Raw genomic sequence first — 13,296 nt, 5'->3', positions numbered from 1 at the left:
AAAATTTATAAAATATAAGTTCTGTCTATCCCCAAGGATGTGAGTAGGTCAAGAGTTCATTTCACTAAAGTTTAAAACCCTTTTGAAATGTAAATAAGAAATTTAACTTTTTAATCAGAATTATATAACCTATACTTACCCAGAGAATCAAAAAGCATTAATATTACTTTTCTAAGAACAGACTGGCTTGGGTCCAGTATTTCAGGAAATATTTATATCATAATGGTATAGCATCTGTGTTTGCTGAGTGCCTTCTGTGTCAAGCATTTTATTTACAACTTTTCATTAAATCCTCAAAACAGTCCCATGTGATCTTGGGGTAACAGCAGTGAGTGAGTGGCAGCTTGAAGCAAGATCTTAGTTCCTTGCCTGGGAATTGAATCTGGGCTGCCTGGGTGAAAACCAGGAATCCTAACCACTAGACCACCAGGGGCTAGTGGCTAGAAGCAGAGCCCTGGCTCTTGACCTCTTTGAAGAACGAATTTTACAGAGACCAAGGTTGTAAAGCAGACACAGAGTTTAGTAGAAGTACAGTACGTGTGGTAGAGCACAGAGAGAAGCAGGTTATTTAGGACAGAAGCAAAGCAGAGCTGCACACTCAGAGAGTGTGGGCATCTTTACTAATAAAGAGCGCTAAAGGGGTGGTTTAAATTGCTTATGTAGGGGCCATCTTCCGGGTCTTTGTTTTCCTCTGGCCAATCATCTCGCTTGTTCCCCGTATCTGATCTGACTCAGGGTCCTGTCTAATGTGCATGCGCATCTTTTGGCCAAGATGGATTCCAGTGTGAGGGTCTCTATTATGGGTTAGCGTCCCCTCCCTTTTTGATCCCCTAGGAACTTTTCTGTACATGCACAGTTGGGGAGGTCTCCTTGACCTGAAGAATGAAAGACGTGGTCATCTTATCTTTTTACTGCACCAGAGCTTAGTTCCTCTCTGCTCCTGCTGTTATCTTTTTCTTTGAAATGTCGTGGGGGGGTGGGGGGGCAGGGTGTGGTAGGGAGACAAGCTCCGATTGCTCAGTCTGACACCCTCCAGCTGCTCGGCCCCGGGGCCAATCCACCTCCTACCTCACATGTAGTGTAACCTAAGTTTATAAATGTGGAAACTAAATCTCAAAAAAGTTGAGTAACTTGCCCAAAGTTGTATACTATACGTTCAGTAAATTTGTATTATTTGTAAATTAAACATTTTTAAAACTCTATCATTCCTACCACATTCAGAATGCTTTATGTACAAATAATTCTTCATATATATATGTATACACCACCCTAAGTTCATACTTTTTGTACTAGCTAATGTAAAAATTACTACAAGTGTAGTGACAATTATGATGAAATTTCAGCAAATATGTGTAAGTTTCTGAATTTATTTTATGTTACTTTTAGGAAAGTTTTAAAACACCAGGCAAACCAGTTCTTTCTGCATATTTTGTCATTCTGATTTTAATAAGTTCAGGTTTATACTTTATGTTTTAGAGTAATTGCATTTAGTAACCAAAAATTTAGTAATCATACTCTTGTACTTTCTGTTTCAGTCAGAAAATGTAACTGTGACAAAGGATTTTCAAAGGGTAGAAAATGCTTATCACATGGAAGCAGAGGTATGTACTTATCTTAAATAATTGGAAACAGCACGACTTTGTGGAGACAGTTTGCATTTAATTTTATTCTTGAAACTCAGTGTATACGAGAAATGATTCTCGTGGTATTGATAAAAGATCATTTTCTCAATCATTTTTGGTGTTATATATCTGGGTGAGCTTTTAAAATGAATTTAATTAGATTTAAGAGAAATTGTTTTGAAATGGAATAAAAATAGCAGAGAGAAGTAGCATTTAATTGCCACCTGAATAAAATTTTAGTAATATTATCATCTAGTGAGCAGGAAACACTACAGGAGAAAAATTTCTTCTCCTCAGATAAATAGCAAATTAATAGTCATAGAATAAAGGATTGAAAGACTTTTCAACATTCTTTTGTTTCACAATGCAATTTTATTGTTTTGTATTCAGGTTTATTTAAAAATAAAAACTACTCAACCTTTGCACAAATTAAAAAGAACAAAATATTTTTGTACACTCAATTAATGAAAACATTTAGTTCCTAAAACTGTCGAGCTTTGTACTTATCTTTAAAGATTTTATGATCGGGATCTTACGAAATCAGAGTATGTTATATGTACCTGTGGCTAGGTTACAAGACTGCTATCTCTTCCTGGTTCCAAACATCTTGGAGTATTTTGGGGCAGTCAGGCAGCCTCCTTGCCACAGGAAACAAACAAGAATGAGATTAGAATGGAATATTGTTTATCTAATCAGAGAATCTTTGCCATTAGAGGTGGAAAATACCTCAAGAAATCACCTAGTCCTACCTTCAGGCAGATAATATATTATTTTTTTCTAATTTTAAGGCTTGGATAGCTTAGGCTCAGATTTTTCAAAGATCATATGACAAGAATTAGAATGGAAATTAGGATCCTGGCTTCTTACCTCTTGAGATAGTAATTTCCACAACACACTGTTGTCCCTATACTTACTTTAATAAATTTATAATTTCTTCACTTAAAATTTAACTATCTTATGATGATTTTAGGGATCCACTTGGCAAATGTTATTCTGTAGTAGTGGGGACCAAAACATACCTTTCAAAACAGGATGAAGACTGGTCTGGTAAGATTCCATACTATGGAAGTCAAAGACTGGGAGTTGTTCTAGCACTCCTCCAGTACTTATTACCTGTTTGGACTTCAGGTTGTAGTGAACATAGATGGGCTCTGGTTATCTCAGTTAGTGGGGCTTGTTGTGAGGGTACGCTAGTTAAGTACACAAGGAGGAAAAGGAACAGTCCCAGCAAACATGCAGCCAGGCTTCATGGAAAACTGGAAAGTTTTTCAGACTGACTTATTCTAGGGGCTGACCCGCCAGGTACAGAGTGTGCTTTAGAGCTGCTTATTTTGTTGTAAGACATGGCTAAGTGAGGACTTGGCTAAACTCCGCTCCTCGTCCTTTTGCTGTCCTTACCTTTTTCATGTCTTGTATTTGAATTCCTTAAGAGAGAATCTGATTATATTTTGTATAGGGCTCCCCAGTAGCCAGAACTCTTATATAGTGTCGTCTAATACATGATTGCCCTTAAGTCAGCATCAGCAGAGACCAGGATGGTAGGGTCGTGAGGTATAAAGTATGCCAACCTGTGCATAAAGAACAATGTGTGGCTTTATGGCTATGGCTATAGTGAACACCAAAACCTAATACCTGATGTATACCAATATTCTCACAGATAGTTAAATATACAGACTAAGATTAGATGGGAGAACATTACTTGTCACGTGATATCTGAAATTTTCATCCTGAAAGGCACTTCAGAGATTCTTTTTCTAACCTCCTGCCTACCCTGCTGCTTCAGCTTATTTTAAAGATAAGATATTGAAGGTTAGAAATTATCTAAGTGAGTTCTTTAAGGGTGGGTGAGTGTTTGTATGTTTAGGGTTGGAGTAAAACCTTGGCTTTGCAATTCTTATATCTCTACTCTTTCCACTTCTCATGTTGTTTTCCTGTTACAATTTCAGTGTTGGAGGGATTTTTAAAACCTGGGATATAGTAGGCATTCAATAAATAGAAAAAGTAGTATAACCAGTATAACCAGTTTTCCCCCTCCTTTTCCTTTCATGTTTCCATGTGTCAGGTGTTTTCCATACGTTATCTCATCTAATTTTTTTTAACTCTTCATCTTTGTTGTGAAATATTTTATACATAGATAGGTATGAATATAAAAGGCCAATTCCATTTTCAGACATCTAATCAATATAAAATTTTCTAACATTAAACCAAGAATTGACTTACTAGTACTTATCCATTTTAATTATGTACCTCTCCAAGGACAAAACAAATATTTCTTCCTAGAAGTATATACTTGAGGTTCAGTATCATATTAATGCTACTTTTTTTCTTCTCCAAGTGTAAGAATCCCCAGTTTCTTTGGTCATTTCTTATATGACAAGCTCTCTCTTTTGTTAACCAGTTTCCTCCTAAAGCATCTACAACTATAGTGTCCTAATTGTGATTCCATATTAGAGAAAGATGATTATCTTCATTATTCTGGAATGTTTATTTCTAATAACACATATACACCTGAACATTTTGGCACCTGCATCACACTGTTCCCTTCTGTTGAGCTTACAGTCATAAACAATGATTACAACTAAAAAAGTGTCTTTCTCACTTGGGGCTTTTAAATCATATTTCCCCTATCTCATAGCTTGTTTTTATCACCCTGTGTTCAGCAAAAATACTGCTCAAAATTAAAGGCCAACTATAGACTTTTTAGAAAGCTGAAAGAATTCATTACCTGTAGACTTGCGATACAAGAAATGCTAAATGAAATTGGGTAGGTGGAATGAAATGGTACTAAAAAAGAATAGGGATCTACAAAAAGGAACGAAGAGCACTGAAAATGGTAACTACACAGGTAGATATGATATTTTTCTTATATCATCTCTGTATCTCTACATCTATATAAAAGATAATTGTTTAGACAAAAATGATAATGACGAACTTTAGGAATTCTAACATATGTAAAAGTACAACAGCAATAGCATGAAGGTCAAGAAGGGAGAAATAGAAGTATAATATTGTAGGTTTCTTATATATGAAATGGTATATCTCCTGTAGGTAGATTGTGATAAATTAAACATGTATATACTATAAACTCTAAAGCAGACACTAAATTAACAACAACAACAAGAGTTATAGCAAAGAAGCCAATGAAGGATATCAAATAGAATAATAAAAATATGCTCAATCCCCCCAAAAAACGGCAGAAAGTGGGGAGGGGGGAAAAAAGAAAATATGAGACAAATAGTATAGCAAGATCAGAGGTTTAAATGTAACCATATCAATAATCACATTAAATATAAATATTCGAAATACCTCCATTAGAAGGCTTATATTTCAGATTGTATAAAAAACACACCTCACCTGTAAGCTGCTTGCAACAAACGTACTTTATTCTTTTTCTTTTATTAATAGAATTTATTTTTTTATATCTTTATTGGAGTATAATTGCTTTACAATGGTGTGTTAGTTTCTGCTGTATAACACAGTGAATCAGCTATACATATACATATATCCCCATATCTCCTCCCTCTTGCGTCTCCCTCCCATCCTCCCTATCCCACCCCTCTAGGTGGTCACAAAGCACTGAGCTGATCTCCCTGTGCTATGCAGCAATGAAGTGAGAGAGTAGCATTAACATATATACACTACCAAATGTAAAATGGATGGCTAGTGGGAAGCTGTTACATAGGACAGCTGTACATTAAATATGAGGGCACCAACTGGTTAAAAGTAATGGCAGACTTTCAGTTTCTTAGTCTACGTGTTAGGAGCTTAGAAGTCACCACTGCATCCTAACAAGTAAAAAGCTGAAAAAAAAAACTGAAAAATCAACAACTCTTCTAGGATGCATAAGAGAGGTGAGCACACAGGGCACACTGCTACCCCCAAAACTGGAGAAACAGACAAGCAAACACAGTGAGTCATAGCTTACCAGAGCAGAGACAAGAGAAACCACCTCCAGAGACGGTGCCCGGGTAGGAAAATCTGAACTATAATTGACACATTCCTGGAGGCTCAGTGTGGACAACTCTGAGAATTAAAGCTCTAGAGGATCCAGTCATAGAGGGGGACCCACAGTTTTGTGAGATTTACCTCCACGTGCTCGACTAGGTTCTCACTGTGAATATGGGGAAAAAACTTCCCTAATGTGTCCGGCAAAGGGAGGGGAAAAGGAACCATTTTTAAATATGCCAGAGTACTCTGTTCTTCTTAAGAGAAACTAGTTAAGCAGACCCTAACCTGCTGGTATATTATCAGAGCCTAACTAACCAGAGGGAAGGGAAATACCAAAATCCAATCCACTCTCGCCATCTTCTTCTACCTAAAGAGGAGGAGAAAACAACAACAACAACTCAGAAATACTTGTGAAGTTCACAGTCTGGAGGCACTGGCTCACTAAAAAACTGAGAATCATAAGACAGTAGAACACTTTCCCTCTCCCTATATCTTACCACCACATTACTAAAGACTTATTTACAGCAGTTCCCTTTACTCAATATATCATGTCCAGTTATCAAGGAAAACATTACAAGGCACACCAGAAGGCAAAAAATGCAGTTTGATGAGACAGTGCAGGCATCAGAACTAGAGATGGTAGGGATGTTGGAACTATCGGACTGAGAATTTAAAACAAATATGATTAATGTGCTAAGAGCTCTAATGGATAAGGAGATACCATGCAAGAACAGATGGGCAACATAAGCAGAGAGATTGAAATCCTAAGACCCAAAAAGAAATACTAGAGATCAAAACCACTGTAACAGAAATGAAGAATGCTTCTGATGGGCTTTTTAGTAGACTGGATGCAGTAGAGGAAAGAATCTCTAGGCTTGAGGGTATCTCAGTAGAAACCTCAAAAACTGAAAAGCAAAGAGAACAAAAACTGGGGGGAAAAAAATCCCCAGAATATCCAAGGACTATGGGACAACTATCGAAGGTATAACATACACATAATGAGAGTACCAGAAGGAGAAGAGAGAAGGGAACAGAAGAAATTTTTGAAGCAATAATGACAGAGAATTTCCCCAATAAATGCCCCAAAAGACCCCTACTGGTGAGCATATTATTTTCAAACTACAAAAAATCAAAGATAAAGAAGAATACGTGAAAGAAGCCAGAGGAAAAAACACCTTACCTATAGAGGAAGAAAAATAAGAATTATATCTGACTTTTCCTCCAAAACCATACAAGAAAAGAGAGAGTGGAGTTAAACACTTAAAGTGTTGAGAAGAAAAAAAAACAACCCAACCTAGAGCTCTCTACACAGCATCCTTCAAAATTGAAGGAGAAATAAAGACTTTCTCAGACAAAAATTGAGGGAATTTGACTAAGACCGTTTTTTTGGTGGGGTGGGGGTGTTTTGTGTTTTCTGGCCGCACCATGCGATTTGCAGGATCTTTCCCAACCAGGGATTGAACCAAGGCCACTGCAGTGAAAGCCCAGACTCCTAACCACTAGGCCAGCAGGAAAGTCCAAAAATTGAGGGAATTTGTTACCATTAGGGCTGTCTTACAACAACTGTTAGAAGAAGTTCTTTAGAAAGAAGGAAAATAATATAGATCAGAAACCTGGATCTATGTAAAGAAAAGAAGAACGTCAAAAAAGGAGTAAGTGAAGGTAAAATACTTTTATTTTTCTTATTCTTTTTCTTAACTTCTTATTTTATATTACAGTTGATTAACAATGTTGCATTAGTTTCAGGTGTACAGTAAAGTGATTCAGTTATACATATACACGTATCTCTTCTTTTTCAAATTCTTTTCCCATTTAGGTTGTTACATAATATGGAGCAGAGTTCCCTGTGTTATAGATATTTTTCTTATTCTTAATCAATCTAGTGAATAACAGTTTGTTTAAAGAATAGCAACAATATATTCAATTTTGTATGCATGTTTCTTATATATATACTTATGTATGTTGATATATAAGTGAAATGAATGACAGTAATGATACAAGAGATGGGATGGAGGAATTAGGATTATTTTGTTATTGTAAGGTACTCACACAACCCATAAAGTGGCATAGTGTTATTTAAAAGTGGACTTGGATTAGCTGTAAATATGTATTGCATACTTTAGAGAAACCACTAAAAAAAGCTTAAAAATATATAACTGATATGCTAAGAAAGGAGAAAAAAAGGAACCATGAAAAATGCTCAGTTAAAATCACAAGGGCTTCCCTGGTGGCACAGTGGTTAAGAATCCACTTGCCAGTGCAGGGGAAATGGGTTCGAGCCCTGATCCGGGAAGAACCCACATGCCGCAGAGCAGCTAAGCCTGTGTGCCACAGCTACTGAGCCTGTGCTTTAGACCCCACAAGCCACATCTGCTGAGCCCATGTGCCGTAACTACTGAAACCCATGCACCTAGAACCTGTGCTCTGCAACAGGAGAAGCCAGCGCAATGAGAAGCCCACGCACTGCAACAAAGAGTAGCCCCCACCTGCAGCAACTAGAGAAAGCCCATGCACAGCAACGAAGACCCAACACAGCCAAATAAATAAATAAATGAAAAATTTTTTAAATCACAAAATGCAGAAGACAGAACTTAGAAAAAGGAACAAGGGCAACAAACAAACAGTAAAGAATATGGTGGATATTAATCCAACTATATCAGTAATGCTTTGAACATCAGTGGTCTAACGCAACAATTAAAAGACAGAGATTGTCAAAGTGCATCAAAAAACACTACCCAACTATATGTTATCTATGACAAATTCATTTTAAATATAAAGACATATATAGATTAAAAGTAAATCTATGGAGAAAAATTAATCATGCTAACACCAATCAAAAGAAAGCAAGAGTCACTATTGTAATTTCAGACACAGCAGACTTCATAACAAGGAGTTATCAGGGATACAGAAAGGCATTATGTAATGATACAGGGGCAATTTTCCCAGAGCCATAACAATCCTTGAGGACTTCCCTGGCAGTCCTGTGGTTAAGACTCTGCACTTCCAGTGCAGGGGGTATGGGTTCGATCCCTGGTTGGGGAACTAAGATCCCACATGCTGTGTGGTGGCACAGCCAAAAAAAAAAAAAAAAAAAAAAAAACTCCTTAACATGCATTCCCCAACTACATGAGGCAAAAACTAATAGAACTGCTAGGAGAAATAGATGAGTCCACTATCATAGTTGGAGTCTCCAACTCCCTTTATCAAGAAGGGACAGATTCAGCAGGCATAAAATCAGTAAGGACCTAGTTGAACTTAACAGTACCATCAATTCACTGGATAGAATGGACATCTATAAATTACTTCCTCCAAAAACAGTATTCTTCTTCTCAAGCTCTCATGGAGCATTCACCAAGATAGAACACATTTGGAGTTTGGGTCTTTTGAGCACAAGCCACCCATTGTCATTGCTTGGCCCTACAGTAAACCTTTACTTCCCCCCCCCACCCCCTGCCAAAAAATACATTTTAGGCCAAAACTTATACCTTAACAAATTTAAAGGATAGATCATATAATGTCTGCTCTCTGACCACAGTGGCATTAACCTAGAAATCAATAACAGAAACATAATTGGAAAATCCCAAAATACATGGAGATTAAACAGCACACTTCTAAATAACATGGGTCAATGAAGAAATCTCGAGAAATTTTTAAATATTTAGAACTAAATGAAAATGAAAATACAGTTTATCAAAATGTGTGAGATACAGTGAAAACAGCTTAGAGAGAAATTTTGGCATTGAATACATATAGTAAAAAGAAGAAAAATCTAAAATAAATAATCTAATGTTTCCACCTTAGGAAACTAGAAAAAGAAGAGCAAATTAAGTCCAAAGTAAGCAGAAGAAAAATAATAAGAATTAGAGCAGAAATCAGTGAAACTGAAAACAGGAAATCAATAGAAAAAATTAATGAAACCAAAAGCTAGTTCTCTGAAAAGATCGATAAGATTGATAAGCTTCTGGCCAAACTAAAGGGGGGAAAAATAGAGAAAGAACAAATTACTAATATCAGAACTGAAAAAGGAGACATCACTACAAATCCTATGGAAATGCATTACAAGATAAGAAAACTACAGACCAATATCTCATGAATATAGAGGCAGAAATCTTCAACAAAATATTATTTCCTACATACCAGCAACAAACAAGTAGAATTTGAAATTAAAAACAATTTTCCATAGCACCCCAAAACATGAAATACTTGGGTGTATATCTAACAACATATATGTACAAGATCTATATGAGGAAAACTTTGACACTCTGATGAATTAGATCAAAGAAGAGACAAATAAATGGAGAGATATTCCATGTTCATGGATAGAAAGACTCAATATGGTCAGGATGTCAGTTCTTCTGAACTAGATCTATAGATTTGATGCAGTCCCAACCAAACTCCCAGTAAGTTATTTGGGGGATATTGAAAAAAAAAAGATTCAAGTTTATATGGAGACACAAAAGAACCAGAATAGCCCATACAGTATTAAAGGAGAAGAACAAAGTTGGAGAAATTACATTCCCTGACTTCAAGGCTTACTAAAAGGCTTCAAAAATCAAGATAGTTTAGTAGTGTTTGAAGAACAGACAAATAGATCAATGGAACAGAATAGAGAGCCAAGAAATAGACTCCTGTATAATCAACTGATTTTTGAGAAAGGAGCAAAGGCAGTACAATGGGGCACAATCATCTTTTCAACAGTTGGTGCTGGAACAACTAGACATCCACATACAAAAAAAAAGTATCTAGATACAGACCTTGCACCCTTCAAAAAATTAACTCAGAATGTATCATAGACCTAAAGGTAAAACACAAAACTATAAACATGTGAGAAAACCTAGATGGCCTTGAGTATCACACTGACTTTGTAGATACAACACCAAAGGCATTGATCCATGAAAGAAATAATTGGTAAGCTGGACTTCATTACAGTTAAAAACTTCTGCTCTGTGAAAGACAATGTCAGGAGAATAATAAGAAAAGTCAAAGACCCAGAGAAAATATTTGCAAAACACACTTATTTTAAAGGACTGCTATCCAAAATACACAAAGAACTCTTAACCTCAACAGTAAGAAAAAGAAAATTAAAAATAAACCAAAGACCTTAACAGATGCCTCACTAAAAAAGATATATAGGGCTTCCCTGGTGGCGCAGTGGTTGAGAGCCTGCCTGCCGATGCAGGGGACACGGGTTCGTGCCCCGGTCCGGGAAGATCCCATGTGCCGCGGAGCAGCTAGGCCCGTGAGCCATGGCTGCTGAGCCTGTGCGTCCGGAGCCTGCGCTCCACAATGGGAGAGGCCACAACAGTGAGAGGCCCGTGTACCACAAAAAAAAAAAAAAAAAAAAAGATATATAGATGGTAAGTAAGCATATGAAAAGACAATCCACATCATATGTTATTAGACAGATGCAAATTAAAACAAAAATGAAATGTCACTGCACACTTATTAGAATGGCCAAAATCTGGAATGCTGACAACACCAAATTCTGACGAGGTTGTGGAACAAGAGGAGCTCTCACTCATTCCTGGTGGGAATGCAAAATGGTGCAGTCATTTTGGGAGACAAAGTTTCCTATAAAACTAAACATATTCCTACCATATGATGCAGCAATCATGCTCCTTAGTATGTACCCAAAGGAGATGAAAATATATGCTCACATGGAAACGTGCACATGGATATTTATAGCAGCTTTATTCATAATCGCAAAATTTGGAAGCAACAAAGATGTCCTTCAGTAGGTGAATGGATACATAAACTGGTACATCCAGAAAATGGAATATTATTCAGCACTAAAAAGAAATCAGCTCTCAAGCCATGAAAATAGGTATGAACCTTAAATTCCTATTACTAAGACAATCATAAAAGGCTACAAACTGTATGATTCCAACTATATGACATTCTGGGAGAAGCAAAACTATGGAGACAGTAAAAGGATCAATGGTTGCCAGCAGTTAGGGGGAGGGTGGGATGAATAGGGGGTACACAGAGGAATTTTAGGACATTGAGAGTATTCTGTATGAAACTATAATGATAGATGTGTGTCAGCATACATTTGTACAAACCCAGTGAATATAAATCACCAAGAATGAACTCTATTGTAAACTATGGACTTATGGTCATTATGCTGTGTCAGTGTATTGGGTTAGCCAAAGGTGTTATGGAAAAACCTGAAAGAACTTTTTGGTCAACCCAGTAGGTACACATATTGTAATAAATGTACCACTCTGGTGGGGAATGTTGATTATGGTGATGGGGAACTATGTGGGGGGGGGGGGTAGAAGGGTATATATGGAAAACCTCTGTTCCTTCCTGTCAATTTTGCTGTGTGCCTAAAACTTCTCTAAAAAAATAAAGTTTTAAAAAAACAGATCTGGGCTTCCCTGGTGGCGCAGTGGTTGAGAGTCCACCTGCCGATGCAGGGGACACGGGTTCGTGCCCTGGTCCGGGAAGATCCCACATGCCGCGGAGCAGCTGGGCCCGTGAGCCATGGCCACTGGGCCTGCATGTCCGGAACCTGTGCTCCTCAATGGGAGAGGCCACAACAGTGAGAGGCCCGCGTACCGCAAATATAAATAAATAAATAAAATAAAGTAAAATTTAAAAACAGATCAATGTGTTATTTAAGGCCTGTGTTTCCTTATTCATTTTCAGTCTGGATGATCTGTTCATTGATGTAAATGGAATTTTAAAGTCCCCTACAATTATTGTGTTACCACTGATTTCTCCTTTTCTGTCTGTTAGTATTTGCCTTATATATATAGGTACTCCTATGTTGAGTGCATATATATTTACAATTGTTACATCTTCTCTAACACATTAGACCAAATGGACTTAATTGATATATACAGAGCATTCCAGCAGAAAGTAGCAAAATACACATTCTTTTCAAGTGCACATGGTTCCATGGGCACATTCTCCAGGATAAATCACATGCTAGGCCACAAAACAAGTCTCAGTAAATTTTTAAAAATTGAAATTGTATCAGGCATCTTTTCTGACCACAATGTTATATGACTAGAAATCAACTATTTAGAAAAACTGCAAAAAAACACAAACGTGGAGGCTAAACAATGTGCTACTAAATAAGCAGTGGATCACTGAAGAAATCAAAGAGGAAGTCAAAATATACCTAGAGACAAATGAAAATGAAAACACGACAATCCAAAACTTATGGGACACAGCAAAAGCAGTTCTAAGAGGGAAGTTTACAGCAATACAAGCTTACCTCAGTAAACAAGAAAACTCTCAAGTAAACAACCTAACCTTACACCTAAAGCAAAAGAACTAACAAAACCCAAAGTTAGTAGAAGGAAAGAAATCATAAAGATCAGAGCAGGAATAAATGAAATAGAAATGAAGAAAACAATAGAACAGATCAATGAAACTAAAAGCTAGTTCTTTGAAAAAATAAACAAAATTGATAAACCGTTAGCCACACTCATCAAGAAAAGAAAGGAGAGGGCCCAAATCAATAAAATTAGAAATGAAAAAGAAGTTACAACTGACACCACGGAAATACAAAGGATCATAAGAGACTACTATGAACAACTATATGCCAATAAAATGGACAACCTAGAAGAAATGGACAAATTCTTAGAAATGCACAATCTCCCAAGACTGAACCAGAAAGAAATAGAAAATATAAACAGACCAGTTACAGTAACAAGATTGAATCAGTAATTTTAAAACTCACAACAAACAAAAGTCCAGGACCAGGTGGCTTCAC

General features: G+C 36.8%; 1 protein-coding gene across 2 annotated transcripts in view; it reads left to right on the top strand.

Moving 5' to 3' along the window:
* The window catches only part of IRAK1BP1 (interleukin 1 receptor associated kinase 1 binding protein 1), a 36,844-nt gene that overhangs the window by 18,060 nt on the left and 5,488 nt on the right, over positions 1-13,296 (top strand). Inside the window, exon 2 of one of the 2 annotated variants that reach the window (XM_059082990.2) lies at positions 1,536-1,601. The exons of the other annotated variant lie outside the window; for it this stretch is intronic. Coding sequence (XP_058938973.1) covers positions 1,536-1,601 — 66 coding nt within the window. The remainder of the gene's footprint in view (positions 1-1,535; positions 1,602-13,296) is intronic. 2 annotated transcript variants of the gene reach the window in all.

The sequence above is a fragment of the Kogia breviceps genome, chromosome 13 (genome assembly GCF_026419965.1).
Source record: "Kogia breviceps isolate mKogBre1 chromosome 13, mKogBre1 haplotype 1, whole genome shotgun sequence".
NCBI classification, from domain to species: Eukaryota; Metazoa; Chordata; class Mammalia; order Artiodactyla; family Physeteridae; genus Kogia; species Kogia breviceps.
Note: the sequence above shows the minus strand (reverse complement) of the source record. Positions and strands in the feature narration are given on the sequence as shown.